The sequence below is a fragment of the Rhinoraja longicauda genome, chromosome 16 (genome assembly GCF_053455715.1).
Source record: "Rhinoraja longicauda isolate Sanriku21f chromosome 16, sRhiLon1.1, whole genome shotgun sequence".
Lineage (NCBI taxonomy): Eukaryota > Metazoa > Chordata > Chondrichthyes > Rajiformes > Arhynchobatidae > Rhinoraja > Rhinoraja longicauda.
The window spans coordinates 2962921-2987091 of NC_135968.1; the positions used below are offsets into that span (position 1 = coordinate 2962921).

Consider the following 24171-nt stretch of genomic DNA (forward strand, 5'->3'; position numbering starts at 1 on the left):
CAGATCCCTCTGTTCCACTGCATTCCTCAATTCCCTACCATTTACCCTGTACGTTCTATTTTGATTTGTCCTACCAAAATGCAGCACCTCACACTTATCAGCATTAAACTCCATCTGCCATCTTTCAGCCCACCCTTCCAAAAGGCCCAAGTCTCTCTGTAGACTTTGAAACTCTACTTCATTATTAACTACACCACCTATCTTAGTATCATCTGCATATTTACTAATCCAATTTGCCACACCATCATCCAGATCATTAATGTAAATGACAAACAACAGTGGACCCAACACAGATCCTTGGGGTACTCCACTAGACACTGGCCTCCAACCTGACATACAATTGTCAATCATTACCCTCTGGTATCTCCCATTCAGCCATTGTTGAATCCATCTTGCAACCTCACTATTAATACCCAACGATTTAACCTTCTTAATCAACCTTCCATGTGGAACCTTGTCAAATGCCTTACTGAAGTCCATATAGACAACATCCACAGCCTTGCCCTTATCAATTTCCCTGGTAACCTCTTCAAAAAATTCAAGAAGATTAGTCAAACATGACCTTCCAGGCACAAATCCATGTTGACTGTTTCTAATCAGGCCTTGTTTATCCAAATAATTATATATATTGTCCCTAAGTATCTTTTCCATTGATTTTCCCACCACAGACGTCAAACTAACAGGTCTATAATTGCTAGGTTTACTTTTAGAACCTTTTTTAAAGAAAGGCACAACATGCCAATCTTCCGACACCATCCCCGTTTCTAATGACGTTTGAAATATTTCCGTCATAGCCCCTGCTATTTCTGCACTAACTTCCCTCAATGTCCTAGGGAATATCCTATCAGGACCTGGAGACTTATCCACTTTTATATTTTTCAAAAGTGTCCGTACCTCCTCTTCTTTAATCCTCATAATTTCCATCACTACTCTACTTGTTTCGCTTACCTCACATAATTCAATATCCTTCTCCTCGGTGAATACCGAAGAAAAGAAATTGTTTAATATCTCCCCCATTTCTTCCGGCTCAGCACATAGCTGTCCACTCTGACTCTCTAATGGACCAATTTTATCCCTCGCTATCCTTTTGCTATTGACATATCTGTAGAACCCCTTGGGGTTTACTTTTACATTACTTGCCAAGAAATTGCAGCAAATTGTGGACGCAGCCCAGACCATCACACAAACCCACCTCACTTCCCTTGACTCCATTTATACCTCACACTGCCTGAGCAAGGCCAGCAGAATAATCAAGGACAAGTCTCACCCTGCCCACTCCCACTTCTCCTCTCTCCCATCGGGCATAATGTGGAGAAGTGTGAAAACACACACCTCCAGGTTCAGGGACAGTTTCTTCCCAGCTGTTATCTGACAACTGAACCATCCTACCATAACCAGACTGCAATCATGAACCACTATCTACCTCATTGGAGACCCTCGGACTATCTTTGATCGGAATTTACTGGCTTTACCTTGCACTGAACTTTATTCACGTTATTCCCAGCATCATGTATATGTTCACTGTGGATGGCTCGATTGTAATCATGTATTGTCTGTGTGTTGTCTGGTTAACATGCAACTAAAGTTTTTCACTGGACCTCGGTACATGTGACAATTAACAACTCAAACTGACCAGCGTCTCCCTGTCCTCTCGTTGATGTGGACATCTGCACTAACTGGTGTCTCTCAGTCCCTCTCTCTCAGGGGGCAAGTATCTATACACTGATGGTGTCTCTCAGTCCCTCACTCTCACCAGGATATCTGTACACTGACCGGTGCATCTCAGTCCCACTCTCAGGGGGATATCTGTACACTGACCCGTGCATCTCAGTCCCACTCTCAGGGCGATATCTGAATACTGATCTGTGTCTCTCAGTCCCTCTCTCTCAGGGGGGTATCTGTACATTGACTGGTGTCCCAGTCTCTCTCTCTCTCAGGGGGGTATCTGTACAGGTGACCGGTCTCTCTGTCCCTCTCTCTCAGGGGGGTATCTGTCTCTCTCTGGTGTCCCAGTCTCTCTCAGGGGGATATCTGTACACTGACCGGTGAGCCTTGGCCCCGCTCTCATAAGGGGATATCTACATTGACAGGTGTCCCAGTCTCTCTCTCTCTCACGGGGGTATCTGTACATTGACTGGAGTCCCAGTCTCTCTCCCTCTCTCAGGGGGATATCTGTACACCGACTTTTAACTCAGCCCATCACTGGGGTATCTGAGTGTCCTCTTGCTCCACAAAGTGTTCAGCATTGTAATGAGTGGATGGAGCAGAGTGAGATCGATCTTTAATCCGGATCTCATCATTGCCCCTCACCCGCCGCGTGTTGTGGAGACAAACACCTTTTGGGGAATTGAAATCTGTGCTGGGGGCCGGGACAGGAAGCTGCGCCTCTGGTTTCAGTGGGTGGCAACCTGCTCAAGCCGCGGCTCCCTCTCACTCTCAGCTCACTTCCCTATTTAAACAGCGCTGACTGCGGCTCCCGACAAAGCCCGGCCTGAGCTGAAGCCGCCGATTCCCGGAGTGTCCAAGTCTGTCTCAGTGCGCACAGCGATGGGGGTCGCTGCTTATCTCTGTCTCCTTCTGTCCTGTGTGACAGGTGGGTGTCCCCGCGGCGGCGTCACCCCCACTCGGGGCCGGCTGCTTCTCGGTCACTCTTTGACCCTCTGCCTGGTCAACTGTTCATTAAACTTACTCTTTCTTTTCTCTTTTATTGACAGGCGTTCAATCAGCGGTCGTGCTGAATCAGACCCCGACCGCGGTGGCAAAGCCCGGAGGGTCCCTCAAACTGACCTGTGCAACCAGCGGCTTCACCCTCAACAGCTACTGGATGCACTGGGTGAAACAGGTCTCCGGGAAAGGGCTGGAGTGGGTGGGGGTAGTGAAGGGAGATGGTAGCACAGTGTACGCGCCTGCCTTCAGCGGCCGATTCGAGGTTTCCAGTGACGGCAGCAGCAACGTCTATCTCCAAATGAACAGCCTGAGACTGGACGACACGGCCACCTATTACTGTGCGAGAGACACAGTGAGCGGAAGCGGGGCCGGGCCGGTCCAACAACCCAGAGAGAGAGAGAGCGCCTGCCCTCAGGGCGCTGAGTGAAAGGGCAGCGGCGATCACCACAGCCGCGCTGCCGGCCTCGCTGCGCCGCCATCGGCCGTCGCTGGGATGGGAGACCCGCTGTCAGCCGGGATTCACGGGGATAGGGCGGAGGGGCCGAGGGGACACCGCATCACTTCAGAGGGCAGCTCGGAGCCAAGCGCCGTGGGTGCGACTGGAGTCACAGGTCGATCAGGCCCGGTGTCCGTCTGTGAGACACGATAAATGGTTGGGCGAGAAGGGACATCGATGAACAGAGTCAGAGACCGTGGGCTTCAAGCTGACAGTGCGATGTGTGGAGTGACTGGGCTCGGAGACAGTGAGAGGATGGAGGTTATTGTACGGCGGTGAATCACAGTGACTATATGGGGTGTACTGGCCCACGGTGGCGGAGAGCTGAACAAAAACTGCCCCCGACAAATGAACGTCCGCAACGCAGTCTGTCTCCACCGATTGTACATCGCTGCTTCCCGGAGACAAATCCCTAAAGCCTGACTCGCACTGCTGGGGGGAAATGTCCATTACTGCCCGGTTAAAAGCCCGAAAGGAGGCGATTGTGTTTCTGAGGGACGGCCAGAGCCGGTGGCAGCAGTCGGCAAAAATGCCTCTTTTATTCACACGTGAGGTTGAGACAAGGACGGATATTGGGATGGAAATGCAGGAAGCGGCTGCTCCTGGTCCGGGCAGGGTTCACGTTGACACTTTGCTGAAATTATTGGATGTTGAGGGCGAGTGGAGTTACTGTACTGGCTGAGTGGGAAGATGGAGCAGTGTGACTATCTTTACGACTGGGGTGCAGGAACCTCGCTGACAGTGACTTCAGGTAAGACCATTTCCTCAATTCCATTTTACACAGTTGTATTTTATTAATTGACGGTCTTTGCGAATTCTGTAATTGATCTGAACTCGGTGAGATATTTGGAACAATTGCACGGATTTCCTGGAGACAGGCGGGTTTGTCCAGAGTTAGAATATACCCAACAACAGTACATTTCCCACCATGTTGAACTGCCCCACAGGCTGCACTTTCTCTGAGTCTAACCATTTTCTGCCTTCAGTCCATCTTGTGCCTGCCGACCAAGCTGGCTTTCTGGGCTAGTCCCATCGGGCACATATCCTTCTGAAGCCTTTTGATCCATTTACTGGATAATCAGAATTCTATGTGCTTTTACAGTTTCCTCTGGCAACTCATTCCAGATACTGCCTATCCAATGTGAATAAAATGCCCCTGAAGTCCCCTTTTAAATCTCTCCCTACTCACCTTACGCCTTTGCCCCTCTGTTTTAGAACCATCTATCCTGGGGAAAAAAGACATTTGAGCGTGCACCTTATCCATGCACCTCATGATCTTGTTCACCTCAATAAGGTTGCCGCCTAGTCTCCTTCGCTCCAAAGAAAAACATCCCACCTTATCCTCCCTCTCCCTAAAACACAACCCCACATATGCAGATAATATCTTGGTGAATCTTTTCCAAGTCCTTTCCAATTTAATGGCATCCTTCCTGTAGCTGGGAGACTAGAACTGCACACAGTACTTACTCTAAGTGTGGTCTCACCAATGACTTGTACTGCTGCATCATGATGTCCCAACGTTTACTCTCAGTACCCTTCCCATTGAAGGCAGTCTGCCAAAAGCCACCTCACCTCCCAGTCCACCTAACTCACCACTTTCAGCGAACCATGCTCCTGTATTCCCCAATCTGTCTGTTCAACAACACTCTCCAGGCTCTGCCATTTACTGTGAAAGTCCAGCCCTGGTTTGATATACCAAAGTTCAACACCCCTCACTTGTCAGAGTTAAATTCCATTTGGCATACCTTGGCTCGCCTTCCCAACTGATCTAGATCTTCATGTAAACTTAGATAGCCTTCCTCACTGTCCACTCATGCACTGATTTTGGTGTCATCTGCAAACTTACCATCAATGTTCAGTATATTGCATGGCAAACTGTTAAACATAGGAACATAGAAAATAGGTGCAGGAGGAGGCCATTTGGCCCTTCGAGCCAGCACCACCATTCATTGTGATCATGGTTGATCATCCACAATCAGTAAACCGTGCCTACCTTCTCCCCATATCCCTTGATTCCGTTCCCCTCTAGAGCAGCTCTATCTAACTCTCTTTTAAATTCATCCGGTGAATTGGCCTTCACTGCCTTCAGAATTCCACAAATTCACAACTCTCTGGGTGAAAAAGTGTTTTTTCATCTCAGTTTTAAATGGCCTCCCCTTTATTCTTAGACTGTGGCCCCTGGTTCTGGACTCCCCCAACATTGGGAAAAAATTTCCTACATCTAGCTTGTCCAGTCCTTTTATAATTTTATAAGTTCCCCTCTCATCCTTCTAAATTTAATGTAGATAACAAACAACAGTGGCCTCAGCAGTGACCCCTGCAGCAATCCACTTGTCACAGGCCTCCGATCAGAAAAGCAATACTTTACAACTACCCCTTGGCTCTTCCTCCAAGCTAATTTTGAATGTATTTGGCTAGCTCATGTTGGGTTCCATGTGATCTAACCTTCCAGACCAGCCCACCATGCCAGACCTTGTTGAACCCTATCAGGTTCATAAGGCACAATTTCCCAAACACAAACCTTCCCAAATCCTTGGCCCACACTCCCAAGTGATCTAGATCTTCTTAAAATCCCTAATCATTCCGTGCCTATCCAAACACTGGTAGTTCCTGTCCTTCGGGACATTCCCACCAATGAAGTCAGGCTGACTGATATAGATTCCTGCCTTGGCCCTAATGTCCTTCTTAAATAGCGCAACAGTATCAGCCACCCTCCAGTCTTTTGGAGATTAATCTGCAGTGAAAGATGATGTAAATACCTCTGAAGGAAAGTAAATTATTTTCCCGAGCTTCCCACAAGATCAGAGGATGCAGTTTTAAAGCACTGGGGATTTATCCACCTTAACGCACTTAAAAGCTGCCAATAGTTCCTCTTTGGTCAATTGTATATGATCTAAGACATCACAGCTCCTATGATTCAACTCATTAGCTTCCATGATCGTCTCCTCAGTTAATGTGGATGGGAAATATTCATTTAATATCTGCCCCATCTCTTGTATCTACACAAAGATGGCCTTGCTGATCTGAATTTTAAGGGGACCTATTCTTTCCCCAATCACTTTATCTTTATTTGACTATCGAGTCTCTCTTAGGATTTTTATTTACCTTGCCTGTCAGAACCATTTCAGGTCCTCTTTATTGCCCAAGTGCATTCTTGTAAATAAATTTTTATTGGAGATAGGTACATCTTTACAGTCATACATTTTTAAATTGATACTATTGTCAATTATTATTATATTGTCTCCAATACCTTTTACCCCCTTTTTTTTAAACTAGATAGAGCTAAAGAAATAGATGAAGTAGAGAAGGAAAAGAGAGAGAAACAAAATAAAAACAAAAACAAAAACAAATTATAAAGATAAGGACAAAGTTAGTTAAGGAAGAGTGGAGAAATTTATTAAAATAACAACAACTTCATTCGAGATATATTCGTACATTTCAAAGTATAGCATTTCATCCATTCTTCCGTCCGAGTGCTAGTCAGGCTCCTGTGCTGAACCATTCTGACCCTTTAAGTAATCAATAAAAGGAGACCATGTTCCAATAAATAGTTCCTGTTTATCCAACAGGGAAAATCTGATTCTTTCCACGTTTAAGGTCTCCGTCATTTCACCAATCCACATTTTGATTGTGGGGACCGTAGGGCCTTTCCAAAATTTTAGAATTAATTTTTTTCCTGTTATTAAACTGTAATCCATAAAGTTTCTTTGTATTGTTCTAAATGTTTGATTTAATTCTAATATTCCGAGTATAATTAATTTTGGATCTGGGTCCAATTGTGTGCTGGTTACTTTAGATATTATGCTAAAAATATTTACCCAGAATTTTTTAATTTTTATACAGTTTACATACATATGAGATAATGTAGCTTCTAAATGTTGACATTTATCACATTTAGGTGAGATATTTTGGAAAATTTTATGTAGTTTTGTTTTTGAGTAGTGTAACCTATGTATTACTTTAAATTGTATTAGAGAATGTCTGGCGTTTAGTGAACACTGATATATCTGTTGCAAACTTTCTTCCCAAGTATCTTTCGTAATTACTTGGTTTAATTCTTTTTCCCATTTTTGTCTGTATAAGTCCGTGGAGGGAATGTCACTGTCTAATAAGATATTATATATATAAGATATTAATTTTTCTGTATTAGGATGTTTGTTCCAACATTCATCAAGAATTTCTGAATTTCTAATTCGAAAATTTTGGGAGTTCGATTTTACATAATCTCTAAGTTGAAGATATCTGAAATAATCATTTCCACGAAGACCATAAGTCTGTTGCAACTCCTGAAATGTCAGAAAGGTGCCTTCTTTATAAAGCTGTCCCATATTTTTAATTCCATAATCCTTCAAGTGCATTCTTAAGTGTGTTCCTACACTCCTTATACTCACCGAGGCATTCGCTTGAGCCCGACAGCCATAATCTGACGCACGCCTCCAGCTTATCTCTGACCAGAGCCTTAACATCATTCAAAAACCAGGATTCCCTCAGCGTACCAGACTTGGGCTTCACCCTAACAGGAATATGCTGCCCCTGCACTCTGACTATCCCACTTATGAAAGCCTCCCACATGTCAGCCATCCCCTAACCATTAACAGACTCTCCCAAACAAACTGCAATATCCTGCCCAATGTTTCCAAAATCAGCCTTAACTCAGTTAGGATCTTAATTTGTGGGCCAGTTTCATGCTTCTCGATAACTACTTTAAAACTAGTACAGGTGTAGGAAGGAACTGCAGATGCTGGTTTGAACTGAAGATAGATCCAAAAAGCAGGAATAACTCAGCGGGTCAAACAGCATCTCTGGAGAAAAGGAATAGGTGACGTTTAGGGTCGAGACTCTTCTTCAGATTGAGAGTCAGGGGAAAGGACTCTCAGTCTGAAGAAGGGTCTCGACCTGAAACATCACCTATTCCTTTTCTCCAGAGATCCTGTTTGACCCGTAGAGTCACTCCAGCTTTATGTGTTTAAAACTAGAAGAACTATGGTCACTGATCCAAAAATGCTTCCACACTGACATTTCATTCCCTTTCCTCGTATCTGAAGAGGAGGTTTAATGTTGTATTCTCTCTAGCGGTTCTAGCAGAACCTTCTTTGAGTTGATTACAGGACCTTTGTGAGATGCAGTTAACAAATTCCATCTCATCCAAGCACTTAATATTGTGGGATACCCAGTCAATATGAGGGAAGCTGAAATCTCCCACAAATATCGCCCTATCATTTGTCCAACTCAGCTAAAGGACAAGCATGGGCTCAATCAGATGAATGGCCCCGTTCTGTGCTCTGAGATTCAATGGAACTATCATTTATTTAGTAAATCCAGTACATGCTCCCTCAAAGAGATCCCATCAAACACATCCAGGGCGGACAGAGCACGAGTCAAATGCAGAGTAAATCTCCCCGTGTCACTGTGCTGTCAGCAACAGATTAGATACAAAGTTCCTTCTGTCGTGTCCCAACACTCCCAGGGAAGGTACAGCACAAGATAGACAATTAGTGAGGCTCCCTCCAACCTGTCCCCTCACACAACCTGGGTACGGATAGACACTGAGTGCACGGACTGAGTGTTTGACACACAGTGAAGTTCCCTCTACATTGCTCTGTCAAACACTCCTTGTGTAAATGTTTCAGAACACAGAAGGTTCTTAAGATTGTAAAAAAAATTAATGCTGTTTGGTTAAAAAAACGAAGGTTCGCAATAATGACTGATTTGAACATAATGAGAGAATGTTGTACTTGGTTCTAGATGTCGGTTTTAGTCCACCAGGTTTTCTTTGCATTTTGTATTAAATTACAACATTTAGAGATCCTTTGTAAGTCAATACCTTTTATTCTACATTGTGAATTCACTGCTGCCCGTACTTTAGATTCTAAGTCAAGTTGCTTGGTGTTTTTGACATGAGTTTTGCTGCACTAAAGAACTGCTTTTTCTCAGTTCACAGACGGAGGAACGGCTCTAATTTCCTGCCCTCCTCCGTCAGCCGACTGGGTTTGTCCAACAAGTGCTTTGCTCCATTAACCAAGGCTGCTGGTGTCTCAGTGAATCTCAGTGGTCATTCAGAGCACGTTTCATGGTGTCTCCGAGCCCTTCACAGGCAGTGAAGCACGTTCACTGTAGAGCCCTGTTGTAAAGGAGGGACTGTGGATTCACTCTGCACATAGCAGAATCGGCAAACCGCTGGTGAGGGGGGAATGTTGTCCGAGGCACCACAGGTACAGTGATCCAATGGACGGGCATCAGGCTGCAATGGGAGGGAAGGAGCTGGGGAACTGGGCAATGGGCCAAAGCACTCGAGTAATCCAGAGGGATGGATGAACAATCCATAGACCTGAGTTTAATTCCACCACAACTGTGGAATTTACACTCTGTTAATAAACTGGGACAGATTGGACCTGTGTCAGATTTTTTTCCGTTAGTAACCTGGATTTTGTGCACTAATCCACAGTAATGATGAGCTCTCAGCTTCTCTGCTGTACCTCAGCGGAGGAGATCTGTTGTGTTTGCCCAGTCAAGCCTATATCTGACCCCTGTCCCAGCAACGTGATTGGCACTAAATGCACCCAGAATGGCAACCCAGACGGGCAGTTTACTCTGACTTTACTGCCCCTCCTCTCCCCAGCACCCTGCTGCTCCATCCACCCCTCACCCCAGCACCCTGCTGCCCCACCCACCCCTCACCGCAGCACCCTGCTGCTCCACCCACCCCCTCACCACAGCACCCTGCTGCCCCACCCACCCCCTCACCACAGCACCCTGCTGCCCCACCCACCCCCTCACCACAGCACCCTGCTGCTCCACCCATCCCCTGCCCCTCCTCACCCCAGCACCCTGCTGCTCCACCCACCTCCTCACCCCAGCACCCTGCTGCTCCACCATCCCCCTCACCCCAGCACCCTGCTGGCCCACCCAGCCCCTGCCCCTCCTCACCCCAGCACCCTGCTCCCCACCCATCCCCTGCCCCTCCTCACCCCAGCACTCTGCTGGTCCACTCAGCTCCTCAACCCCAGCATCCTGCTGCCAGTATGATGTGTTTTCCAGTCCCTGACCCGCCTCCTGACCACATTAGGAACATTGATCCAAATTAAACTGCACTCACCACCTGCTGGTCCTGGGATGGAAAACACTGTGAGCTGCAAATCTCGCCGTCTGACATTATTCAGCCTCCTGCACGAAACACTCGGCAGCTCAGGCAGCATCTGTGGGGAGAGAAGCAGTCACCCTTTCACATCAGTGATCTTTCATCAAACTCTTTCAGTACAATTTCTGACAACCACGCTATTTCCACTTTTATTTGATGGTTTTATAATTTTGTTGAAGGTTTCCACAACCCCAGGCCATCTCAAAGCATTTCCCAGCCCATTAATAACTCAGAGACATAGAGTCATACAGCACGAAACAGGCCCTTCAGCTCAGCTCGTGCAAGGCAGCCTGATGCCCCATGTATGCTAGTCCCACTTGCCCATGTTTACCTCATGTTCTCTAATCCTTTCCTATCCATGTATCTGTCCAAGTGTCTTTCAAATGCTGTTATCGTCCCTGCCTCAACTGTTTCCTCTGACAGCTTGTCCACACACCCTGCGTGTGAGAAAGTTCCTATTAAATCTTGCTCCTCTCATCTTACACCTATGTCCTGTCCTCTGGTTCTCCTATCCTGTGTTGATTCCCCTATCCTGTGTAAAAAACTGTGCATTCACCCTATCTATTCCCCTCATGATGTTATACACCTTTATAGGATCACTCTTCAGCCTCCGAGAGGTGGAATGGAGGAAAGTCCTAGCCTGCCCTACTTTTCCCTCTAGCTCAGGCCCTCGAGTCCTGGCAACATTCTTGTAAATCTTCTCAGCACTCTTCTGGCCTAATGATATATTTCCTAGCTTGATGAAAACTGAACATTGTACTCCAAATTCAGCCTCACCAATTTCTTATAACTCTCCAGTATAACATCCAACTTCAGAACAGTAAACCCTCATTTTAACGGACCATGGTGTGGGGGGATAACGTCCGTTATTGCCGAATGTCTGCTTTATACGAGTACGGTATTATTCATGTTTGCAGTTGAAACAAAGAATGCAGATGCTAATTAATACACAAAAAGACACAAAGTGCTGGAGTAACTCAACAGGTCAGGGAGCATCTCTGGAGAACATCGATAGGTGAGGTGGGGACTGATTCAGTCTGCTGGGTTACTCAAGCACTTTGTGTCATTTCACCTTAAAACCAGGCGCCAGTGCCTCTGCTCCGCACCAGCCCGCCCTTCTTCATCCACCGCACGGTCCGGTGACACGGCTGTGGTTGTGGCTCATGTTGTAGCCTCTGGGCGGCAGTGCTATCTTCAGGCCGCTGTCACTGACAGGGTGCATGGTCACCATGGGACACCCTCTCCTCTCACCAGCTGCTGCTTCCAAGGTGCAGTATGTTGGTGACTCCAGCGAGAAGGAGGAGGAGACGGCGGTGGAGGGGAGAAGAGGCTGAGTGGCCAGAGGGAGGGGAGGAGATGGAGGGGGGAGGGGAGAGGTGGAAACCGTGGACAGAGCGATGGGAGATGGAGGGGGGAGGGGAGAGGTGGAAGCCGTGGACAGAGCGAGGGGAGGAGATGGAGGAGGAGGGAGGGGGGATGAGGTCAAATGGACAGAGCGTGGGGAGGAGATGGCGGGGGGAGGGGAGAGGCCGAGTGGACAGAGTGAGGGGAGGAGGAGACGGCAGTCGAGCAGGGAGTGGACAACAACAACAGCCGCATCAAGCGGACAGTGCGGTGGATGACGAAGGGCTTACTTGCGATTGGGGGTAGAGTTGGAAGCCGGGGCTCTAAGCGGTCAGGAGCCATGCATGGCAGGGTTGTTTCGGCAGATGCATCCGCTCTATCTAAAATCTGCTATAAAGGGGTCCATTAAAACGAGGGGTTACTATATATCAATTCCCTGACTCATGAAATATAAGAAAATAACTGCAGATGCTGGTACAAATCGAAGGTATTTATTCACAAAATGCTGGAGTAACTCAGCAGGTCAGGCAGCATCTCGGGAGAGAAGGGAAACGTCACCCATTCCTTCTCTCCCGAGATGCTGCCCGACCTGCTGAGTTACTCCAGCATTTTGTGAATAAATACCCCTGACTCATGATGACCTTTTTTTACCAACCTATTTACCTGTGACAACGCGTTCTGGGATCTGTGTCCCTGCACTCTAAGATCCCTTAGTTGTACAACACTCCCCAGGGCCCAGCGTGAGGAAGGTCCACAACAGGACAGATGCAGCACCATTTGTCCCGGTGGTTGTGGATATGGTCCATCTGGCACCGTGCCATGTGCTTCCTGACCTGGGACACCTCAGCCACAGCACAGGCCGGTTTGTCCCTCTGTTTGGCAGAAGCTGCCTCCCCAGTGGCCGGTGTGTGATCAGCATTTCACTGCTTGGTCATGCACTGTGTGAAGGGATTGCAAAGGAACCATGTCTCTGCTCTGCCCGACCTTCTCTCGGCCTGAATCACCTGCATTTACTCAGGAAGCTGCATGAACCTGTTGCACGCGCTGGTAATAATCCATTTAATACAGAACTAACTGTTCATTTATTTACATTTCAGAGGTTCAGACCTTGCCTTCAGTCCACATCACCACTTCCTGCAACACAGAATCTGACCAAGAGATCAGCCTCCTCTGTCTGGTCAAGGACTACCAGCCTGAGATCATCAGTCAGACATGGTCCACCAGCAGTGGGGACATCACCACTGGAATCACAAAGTACCCACCAGTGTTGGGACAAAACAGAAAGTACACAATGAGCAGCTTGCTGCGAGTCCCTGCGGCAGATTGGAACAGTAATAACGTCTACATCTGCAAGGCAGGAGACAAGCCGGACAACATGGTGACAACGGAGTTCCAGAAGCCACAACGTTAGTATGAGATTTTGTTGTCTATTTAAAGCTGACGATAAGACTGAAGTGGAAGCCTTTGTCGAACAATGCAGGAGGAAGCTAATTAATTATTTTGCTCATTCATTCTCCTCCTCTCAGCCAGAGTGCTGCTGCTCAAGGAAAAAGACAGAGAATTTATATGGAAGGAGATCATGTTGGGGGGGGGGGGGGGGGGGGGGGTGCACGGAGGAAGCATCTGCTCTTGATCTGCCTTGATCTGCCAACATTCTATCCACAGCTTTGTCTAATTCCTGCAGCTCTCTACCACCCAAACACCTCCCTCCAGACCAGCTGCTGTACACAGAGCCACACCTATTGTGCCCGTGCACAGTATGGAGATTGAAACCATCCTCACTCTTCCTGCACTTTCCCCTCAACCCTGCAGCCGACCCCTCACCAAGTGAAATCCAGTCTCCTTGTGGAAATGACATGAATCTGCTTCCACTCTCTCTTTTAACCACTGCCTTCCAATTCTGATCAAATCATTACTGTCATAACAAAGTAAGTTACTCTTGTCCATCTGACCTCCTTTCGCCACTTAACTTAAAGTTGTGTAGGAAGGAACTGCAGATACTGGTTTAAAGCGAAGGTGAAAGGGAAAAGAGAGATACAGATGGTGATTATGGAGAGATGTAGAACTACTAGACCAAGTGGACCCGTTGGGCGCAAGTCTCTCCTGCATTGGTGCAGCACCCTCTCCGCCCTAACCCCCCCTCTCCTCTCACCCCTCCACTCCCCCCCCCCTCCCCATACCCCTCTCCCCTCCCCCTCCCTCCACTCCCCTTCCCCAGCCCCTCCCCTCTCCTCCTCCCCCCCTCCCCCCTACCCCTCTCCCCTCACCCCTCACCCCCTCCCTCCACTCCCCTTCCCCAGCCCCTCCCCTCTCCCTCCCCTCCCCGCCCCACTCCCCCCTCAAACACCTCCCTCCCTCCATCCCCTCTCCCTCCCCTTCCCCTTCCTCTCCCCTCCCTTCCCCTCCACCCTCCCCCTCCCCCCAACTCCATCCCCCTCAACCCCTCTTATCCCCCTCCCTCCCTCCCTCCCCCCTCCACACATCCCTCCCTCCCCCCTCCACACATCCCTCCTCCCTCCCTCCCTAGGATATAAATTTAAACTTTAAAATGTCAATAACTTTAAAAATATAATACCGATTTCAATGAAACTTCTTCCATTAGCACCAAAGGGATGACGGTGAGTAAGGTGGGCCTAAAATTGTTGCGCTATCGTGTACTGTTTTGGCTGTAGTTCAGGAACAAACAAACACGCAAACGAGAGTTTTAGTATATAGATGATCAAAAGATAAGCAAAAAAGTAATGGTGATGAAGGAAACATGTCTTTATGTTAGCTGTGGGCTGGGTGAAAACGAGTTACAGACAAAGTTGAGGTTAAGGCAACTTAAAGTTGTAATTCCCAAACCTCCTGCCAGTAGAAACAGTTGTGTCTCATCTATTCCTGCTCACTGGAACCGGTGATGGCTGTGCTGTTCCTGTGTCTGCTCCAGTACACACTGAGATCACGGATGGTCTGTACGCCAGCCCCACTTACCCAGCTCCACTCTTATCACTGCAGAGTGGCCACACTGCTGGGGAAGCTTGGGTTCTAACCCAGCCTCCCAATCACAGCTCTGTCCAGCATCTCATTGTCGGACCCACCATATCAACACATCACCAGCATATCACCAGCATTGTGGGGAGGGCTGGTACTGGGGCACTTGTCCCAGACACTGGGAGAGTGGAGTCCTACACTGTGGATGAAGGAATCATGTAATAAATGATATTAAATATGTTACAGCTCCACAGCTCATCCCCTTTGTTCCATCCCCGGAGGTTATCCACAATCAAACAACTGCTGTCCTGGGCTGCATGATATCTGGATTCTCTCCTAACAATATTAAAGTTTCCTGGAAAAAAGCTGGAGCTGTGCAAGAAGGCATTGTTCTCCCGTCCACTCCGGGAAGTAACGGTGGATTTCAAACAGTTGCTTACCTGCTGTTGCGTGTGGAGGAATGGACCAACAAACAGGAATATACTTGTGAAGTGAGCCACGAACCTTCCGGCTTCAGGGAAAGGATCAACATGAGATATCAGGAGGGTGAGTGGTGTCTGTGAATTTACTTACAGTATTAAACAATCTTACTGACATTTCCACCAAATTCCAGTCCCTGAGATCAGTCCTGTTGAGCGATGTATTATTTTCAGATTTTGCTTTTGCAATTTATGCCAATGCCTTCCACCAGTAATTCTAACTCATTCTGCAGGACATGGAGAGAGGAAGGTCACCAGTGTGTTTATTCTCACTCCTCTAGTTGCCTTTGTGTGCAGTGGTAAGAAAAATGGGGCAGTGAATAAACCACAGGTCCCATCTGACATCTGGAGAAAATCTCTCTTCCCTTCTCACTGTCTTCTTTGTGTTAGTTTCTCCAAATCCATCCCTTTCCACTGTTTCCGGAGAATCTGTTCTGCAGAATACTTTTTCATTGAAATGTAGGTGCACTGGATTATTTTTGAACTAATCTCCACCCTCTTTAAAGTGTTGTCTGATCCTGGACAAAGAGAAGCAGTTGATCATGGTTGGCATAAACTCATGCTGATAAATACTGAGGACACAGACTGGGAATATGTGGATCTCCTTTTATTCACAAAATGCTGGAGTAACTCAGCAGGTCAGGCAGCATCTCAGGAGAGAAGGAATGGGTGATGTTTCGGGTCGAGACCCTTCTTCAGACTGATGTCAGGGGGGCTCCTGTGGATCTCCTGTGGATCTCCTGTTCTTCAACACAGGAGGGGAGGTGAAAATCTCTTAACACTTAAATCAATGAATCTTCCATTTCCAGGTGGAGAACGTCCCAACTATTCGAAGTGTATGCCGAAGTTCTTCTACCAGAGTAATCTCAATGTGACATTCTCAGATGGTTCTACCAGGCAGTATCATTGTTGGGGAGGAAAGTGTCAAATAAAGTAATTGGCTGCGTATGGAATTTGTCATTCTATTATTACAACCCATTGATAAGATTCAAATCCAACCCCTGGTATCCATTGGGATCAAAGTGTACCAGAGTGAGGACAAATACCCAATTCACGTTGCCACCCTCTCCCCTCCACTCGTTGCCTGTATACTCATTCATTTGTGGACATTGCTGCTTCACATCCCAGTGCCACTGACTAGATTCCTTCGTGCTCTGACTCCAGTCAGCAAGGACCACCCAGAGACCGCGAGGCAGGAGATGTTTAAGGTGAACTGTGTGAAATGTCAAAGTGGCTCAGTAAAAAATTGGGTGACCCTTAATAAAGGCAAACTGGTGAGGCAAGATCCAGGGCTCTTGAATCCAGAACCTGGGGCCACAGTTTAAGAATAAGGCATAGGCCATTGAGAACGTAGATGAGGAAAAACTTTTTCAGTCAGAGAGTTATAAATCTGTGGAATTCTCTGCCTCAGAAGGCAGTGGAGGCCAATTCACTGGATGCTTTCAAGAGAGAGCTCGATGGAGCTCTTAAAGATAGTGAAGTATGGGGAGAAGGTAGGAACAGGGTACTGATTGTGAATGATCAGCCATGATCACATTGAATGGCGATGCTGGCTCGAAGGGCCGAATGGCCTACTCCTGCACCTATTGTCTATTGGCTCTAATTGGTCTCCTGTCCTACACTGGCTTTGGATGAAAACTGTGGTTAGCACAAATTGCCAAAGATTTATTAAACCACCTCCTTCAGAAAGCAGTGGAGGTCGATTCTCTGGATGCTTTCAAGAGAGAGTTATAGTAGATTGAGCTCTTAAAGATAGCAGAGTCAAGAGATATGGGAAGAAGGCAGGAACGGGGTACTGATCGTGGATGATCAGCCACGATCACAGTTAATGACAGTGCTGGCTCAAAGGGCCAAATGGTCTACTCCTGCACCTATTGTCTATTGTCTCCCAAACACAGACCTCAGTCCAAGGGAGAAACTCAGGGAATGCAATGAATGTTGCAAGGAATGGACGTGGTTTGTTATAATCATCCAAGGATAAGCAATACAAAATGTCTCTTGTGGATGATACCAATATTTCACAGCATGGAGAGTAACCATACTCTGTCAGGTTTCATATGAAGCGATTTCCCCCCACACCGGGATGGTGGAACTACAAGACTGTCACTGATATGGGACGGGATTGACCATCTTGCAAAACCACATGTTCAACAATATCACATTGCAGATTAAAACAAGATTCACAAAGCAAGAACACTGTCCACTGTTAAACTAGGCTTACAAATTTCTGATGACACTGCAACAACTGTCATCCAGACGAATATCATGCACAGAACTATTTTTGAAAGGAATTTGCTCACCATTTTGCTTAAAGAAGGAGGGTTTGTGAAATAGACAACATCATACACTGACAAATGTCAGACAGACACAGTGTGTATGACCTCTGCTTTCTACGCAGCTGAAGGCTTTGACTCCCAGGCTCACTGAAAGTTTCAATTCTGATACAAACGCAATCAACCCTCCACAATAAGTGTTTGAGAGCACAAACACCTCATGTGGCCCAAAGTGACCGAGTGTGTAAACAGTGCACACACGCTGAGCTGAGTGGAACTAGACTTATGATGGTGTTTCAGAAGACACGTGGCAGTGCAGGTCAGGGGCAATGGATGAAGAATCATTCTCTTCCTCGCCCAGTGATTCTGTAGTGAAACGGGAAAGTACATCTAATGCAGAATTTCATCCCAATCTGCAGCAGGAGGGGACCTTGATACTTCTACGGATTTATGATTTGCTCTGCTGTTGCTGGATAGTCAGCCACTAATTTATTTCAGATAGTTGCTATCAATTACTGAAACGCCTCCAAGACTTCACTGGAGCACAGTCACACAAAACTGACATCAGCCTGTAGCCATTTTGCTACCGGTGTGGAGTTGTGTAGTGGCCAGAACAGATACAATGACATATTTCCTTCCGTGAAGTACAACAGTGAACTATCGACATGCTTCACCACCAACGGAAGCGTTTTACGTCAGAATGCATTAATAGAATTTAAATTCCCAGATCACGGGTTGGAATTTGAACTCATGTCACCAGATCGACAACTTCTGGATTCACATTTACCGTCACTCTTCATTTCAAGGAGGAGAGACGGGGAGATCTGCTGAGTGAGCTTTGGTGCTTGTGAGCAAGTGTGTGTAACATGACACAGCAAGTGATACAAAGGTGAAAGGAGTGCAGGCTTATGAGTGCCCAGGGTTGGAAGAATGCCACCTTTACTGAAGGTTGTGTGGGTGGTGAAGGTTTCAGAGATGGTGAGGGACATGGTCAGAGTAAGACTGGGATATCAGCATGTAACATTGTTAAACTGAGGGAATCCCAGGCTTGGCCCACAGGGAGAAAAGTTGCTTTTCTCATTCATGTTGCTCAGTATTACTAATTGATGCTGTAGGGGTTCCAAGCAAAGCATATATCAAATTGTGCCCCTGTAATGTACCAGCAGATCATGGTTCTGGGAAAGAGAGTCACATCCCTGTTGATGGGTCCTTTGATCTGTTTTTTCAGTCGAAATACCCAGCCTACTATTTAACACGAGTTTTTCTGCAATTCTATGTGCAATAAATTTAGCCAGTGACTACTTTGATCTGTCATTGATCAGTCTTTTATGTGATGACATAAAAATCTTAAAGTTTTTTTATAAGACACCTATTTGGATTTCTGCCCTGGCTTTCCATTAGTAACAGATGAGTATCAACTAAAATTCTGAAGTTTTCCATTTCTGATCCACAGAATTGTCCGTCTTGATTAAAAATCCTGGCATAAAAGAGATTTGGATCAACAAGACCGCTACGCTGGTGTGTACAGTGATCTGTACTGATTCGAGCCAGGTCCATGTCACCTGGAAGGTGGGAGGAAAGGAGAGAACTGAAGGAGTTGTGACCCGTACACCGAGCCGTGAAGGCACGCGAGACCCAGTTACCAGTGAACTCTGGACCAGTGTGGAAGAGTGGACCAGCGGGGTGGAGTTTGTGTGCTCCGCCCAACGATCTCCATCATCCTCACCAGTGTCAGCACGGACCCACCATAACAAAGGTGGGAAACAGACCAGTGATTAAATGGCAATGAGAGAGAGAGGGTACAGAGAGGGTTTACAAGGATGTTGCCAGGGCTACAAGGTCTGAGCTATAGTGAGAGGTTGAGTGGGCTGGGACTCTTCATTAGAGCGTAGGAGGATGAGGGAATATATTTTTGACGTGTGTAAAATCATGAGAGGAATAGATCGGGGAGATGCACAGTGTCTCTTGCCCAGAGTAGGTGAATTGAGTACCAGAGAACATACATTTAAGGTGAAGGGGAAACGATTTTATAGCAATCTGAGGGGTAACATTGTCACACAAAGGGTATTGGATGTATGAAACAAGCTGCCAGAGGAGGTAGTTGAGGCAGAGACTATCCTAACATTTATAAAGTTAAACAAGTACATGGATAGGACAGGTTTGGAGGGATATGGACCAAACACGGGCAGGTGGGACTAGTTTAGATGGGACATGTTGGCCGGGGTGGGCAAGTTGGGCTGAAGGGCCTGTTTCAACACCGTATCACTTTATGACTCTATGAGAGAGTTTAACATTTATTTTCCTCTGTTCCAGTTGAGCCAAAAAAACCTGAAGTCAGACTGCTGCTTCCAGCACACGAAGAGACCAAGCATAGCCACAAGGTCACCCTTGAGTGTGTGGTCTCTGGATTCTACCCAGACCTCATAAACGTCACTTGGAAGAAAGACGGCGCCCTGATCTCCATCAACACCAGCGCTACACCGACTGCTCTGGAGCAGGGCGGCACTTTCAGTGCCAGGTATTTCCTGACCGTGAGTACAGAGGATTGGAAGTCAGGCTCACGCTTCAATTGTACAGTGCATCATCACGCCTCCAACACCATCCTCACGAAGGACGTGAAGAACAGCCAAGGTAGGCTCCTGGGTTTCACCTCACTCTCCACATTGTTTCGTGTGTGCTGTAAACTGTGCCACACATGGGCAACACTGTAACATGGTGCAGTCCTGCTGTGGGCTTGTAAGTGAGTCTGGCCACAGAAATAATTGTATCTTTGACATTGCTTTAGTAACTTGAGGGCAATCCACACCAGTTGACAGGCCAGACATGGTGGAGATCCACGATACTCTTCTTCCAAACGGGCTTTCCCTCTGCCTTTGTACTTAATGTGAGTGAGTGCCTCAGCTGTGACAGAATGTCCATCAGAGCAGCTCTCTCCCCGCCCCAGCGTGGCAATGTGTAGCAGTCTCTGCAGGCCAGCTGCAACACACAACATTCTGACAAAGCAGCAGCAGAGTTTAGTTACACCTCATGGATACAAACTGCATTTAAACAGTTGTGACTAAATGAAAGGACACAAAGTCGAGACCCTTCTTCATTCCACTTGTGACTAAATCAAATATTGCCGGTACTTACATTTTATAATATAAATTGAAGAACTTTCCGCTGACTGGTTAGCACGCAACAAAAACTTTACACTGTACCTCGGTGCACGTGACAATAAACTAAACTGAATTGAACATTTTGACCTCGAACATTAGCTCTATTTGCCTCTCCACAGAGGGTATTTTCTGCATTTGATTCAGTAAATAGCTGGTTAAAGGTTTGGTGATCACAAAACTGTCAAATAATGTCATAATCATAATCATAATCGTAATTTATTAACCAAGTATGTTTTGCACCATACGAGGAATTTGATTTGCCATACAGTCATACCGAAAAAGCAACATGACACACAAAATACATAAAAGTTTGACATAAACATCCACCACAGCGGCTCCTCCACATTACCCCCTGTGATGGAAGGCAATAAAGTCTTATCTTCGTTCCTCCTTCCCTCCCGCGGTCGGGGAAGTCGAACCATCCGCAGCCGGTGATCGAGCTCCCACGTCGGGGCAGTCTAGGCTCCCACATCGGGACGGTCAAAACTCCTGTGGCTTGGAGTTCCCCAAATCGGTCCCTAACCAGGGACCGTGAGCTTCACGATGTTAAAGTCCGCAGCTCCCGCAGGTTGGAGCACCAAAGGCCGACCCCTGGCAAAGGCATCGCCTGCTCCAAGATGTTAAAGTCCGCAGGCTCTGCGGTTTTGCAGCTCTAGAAGTCCCAAACAAGAGGCTGCCAACTCCACGATGTCAGGCCGCAGTGCGGACGGAGATACCACACGGAAAAAGTCGAGGAAAGAGATAAAAATAGTTTCCCCCACCCCCACAAATACAAACACTAAAGATAAGCTAAAACATACATTTTACAACAAACTAAAAACACAAAGAATGCAAAAGATGAAGACAGACAGTTGGCGAGGCAGCCATCGTGCGGCGATCCCCTGGTGGTCAACCTGTCCATTCACATTGTTCGGCAGGGTTTCCTTGTGGGATCAATAGGAAGCTTCATTCCTTCACCACTGTAGACAAATCTCTCTGATGTTGATGGACCGCCATATCATTTGGTGGAGATGAGCACGAAATGTTGGTGTTTCAGTGACAAGCTGCTCCATCAGGGAACGGTGACATGATAATTGTGATTTCTCCCAGATGAATGTCCAGATACCCGCCCCTCGGTCACTTTAAGCAAACCTTCCTTCGAAGAGATCTGGATGAACAAGACAGCCACCATTCTGTGTAAGGTGGTTCACAGTGATTTAGAGGGATTCAGGGTAAACTGGCAAGTGAATGGAATGAAGAGAGAAGACGGGGTAACACCTCTGGGTGAAGAGAGGATCGGAGGTGCAGACACCATCACCAGCGGACTGACGGTCCCCGCTGCAGAGTGGGAGAATGGGACTCTGTACACATGTGTGGTGGAGGACAAGAGTTTGCCAACGCCGGAGAGGAAATCCATCAAGAAGCAGACAGGTACGTGTGGACAGAGGTTGGTGCGAATCTAATCTGAGCAAATGGACTGATTTATCACATCCAGCATAGAAAATAATTGCAGGAGCAGGCCATTCGGCCCTTCGATCCTGCACGCACATTCAATATGAGCACGGCTGATCATCCATATTCAGTACTCGCTTCCTGCATTCTCTCCATATCCCTTGATCTCTTTACCCCAAGAACTGTATCCAACTCATTCTTGCATTTCATTCACTGGATGAATTTAAAAAATAGTTAGATAGAGCTCTAGGGGCTAGCAGAGTCAAGGGATATAGGGAGAAGGCAGACACCGGTTACTGATTGTGGATGATCAGCCATGATTACAATGAATGGCGGTGCTGGCTCGAAGGGCCAAATGGCCTCCTCCTGCACCTATTTTCTATGTTTCTATATATTTAATAATTGGGCTTCAGTGCTGTCTGTGGCAGAGAATGCCCAGGTTCACCACTGTCTGGGTGAAGACATTTCTCCCCCTCTCACACCTACACAGCTTCACCCCAGACTGTCATCTCCTGGTCTGGATTCCCCAATATCTGAAACATGCTTCCTACGCCTCATCTGTCCAATCCAGTTAAGAATTCAATAGTTTCTATCAGATTCCTTTGGATTTTTCTGAACTCCAGTGGATATCTAATGGATATTAGGGTGGACTTACAGATGGTCAGAGAGTGTGAGGGACTAAAAGAAGACTAAGCTCTCCTGACCAACCACATCACTAAAATCCCAAGTGACCACGACACCGTCGCTCAAAACCACACTGGTTCCCACAGCGTGAGCTGCTTTGATAGAGTCGAGGGAGAGGGATTTGCACCTTTCACAAGCCGAGGTGCAGACTGAGTCAGGACTGGAAGGGCAGGGAGCTTAAGGCACAGACCAAAGTCCAGCAGATCATTTAAGCAGAAGGGAAGATGGAACAGACAGCACAGGACGAGGCAGGTCCAAGGACTGAGTTCCACTTTCTATAGAGTCTCTGCATTCAATGGTTCCTGTTGATGAACGAACAAATTTAAACTCACTGGAAGCTCTAGTTCAGTTTAGTTTCGAGATACAGTGCAGTAACAGGCCCTTTGGCCCACCAAGCCCGCGCCGACCAGCGATCCCACGCAGTCACGTACAAACTCCAAACAGACAGCACCCATAGTCGGGATCGAACCCCTGGTCTCTGGTGTTGTAAGGCAGCAATTCTACCGCTGCGCCACCAGGCAACTCTGTAAAATGTACCAGAGGCATGATTCTATTCCACACATCACTACAATGAGCAGAAAGGAAAAGCCTTTAGTTTCTGGTGAACTGAGGTCCCTCTGGATGTAAACGTTGTCCATGTCAGTATAAGATTAGAATGTGTTGGGGAAGTACAGAATTACCGACAGATTCAGTCTAACTCAGGTTCTCTCTGTTCCCAGATGGAGTTGTGACTCGTCCTCAAGTCTACCTTCTACCCCCTTCGTTGGATGAGGTGGAGACGGATGAGACGGCCACCTTGACGTGCCTGGTCACCAAATTCTCTCCAGAAGACATCTATGTGGCCTGGATGGCCAACGACACCCTTCTGAAGACAGGGATCGTGAACCAGCCCGTGACCAAGGACACCAGAAATAGGTGGAACACCATGACCAGTCAGTTGAAGGTTTCTCCAGAGGAGTGGAACAGCGGCACCACGTTCTCCTGTGTGGTGGGACATGGGTCCATCACAACCAGCCTGTTCAGAAGCATCAATAAATCTCACAGCAAACCCACTCTGGTCAATGTCTCACTTGTTCTGACTGATAGCTTTAAATCTTGTGTATAACACCCCATGATTCATTTATAAAACACTTGTTTTGTTCATTTCTGGATTATTAACTGACCCAGAGGATGATGGGTTAGCTCCCTAATACTTCATCAAAATGTGAACCTTTGTAAATCATTTTTTTTTAAATCCGACACAAGAATCAAATTTTGCCACAGTCATAATTCACCACAAATGTCTGAGCTTCTGGATACTTTTACAGAACTTTTCTGCCATGTTTGATCAGATTTCAACCCTGTGTGGGATCACATGAGGTATTAAATCTATGTATGTGTCAATGTACCAATACAAGTTCAATAAATGTGATGTGAAAAAGGTTTTATGTGCGTGTTCCTGACTGGTGTGTTTTGGGTGGCAGTACATGAGTAACTTGGGATGTGAGGTGTGCACATTCTAGGAGAAGCACAGCAGCTTTCATGAGGT

General features: G+C 46.9%; 1 protein-coding gene across 1 annotated transcript; it reads left to right on the forward strand.

Moving 5' to 3' along the window:
• The first annotated feature begins 2445 nt into the window (after nucleotides 1–2445).
• Nucleotides 2446–24065, forward strand: LOC144601383 (immunoglobulin gamma-1 heavy chain-like). Its single transcript, XM_078413452.1, has 9 exons — nucleotides 2446–2593; nucleotides 2715–3083; nucleotides 3819–3914; nucleotides 12743–13051; nucleotides 14865–15164; nucleotides 18824–19126; nucleotides 19684–20001; nucleotides 21618–21938; nucleotides 23363–24065. The coding sequence occupies exons 1-9, from the start codon at nucleotides 2548–2550 to the stop codon at nucleotides 23746–23748; spliced, it is 2448 nt and encodes an 815-aa protein (XP_078269578.1). The 5' UTR covers nucleotides 2446–2547; the 3' UTR covers nucleotides 23749–24065.
• Nucleotides 24066–24171: the final 106 nt, after the last annotated feature.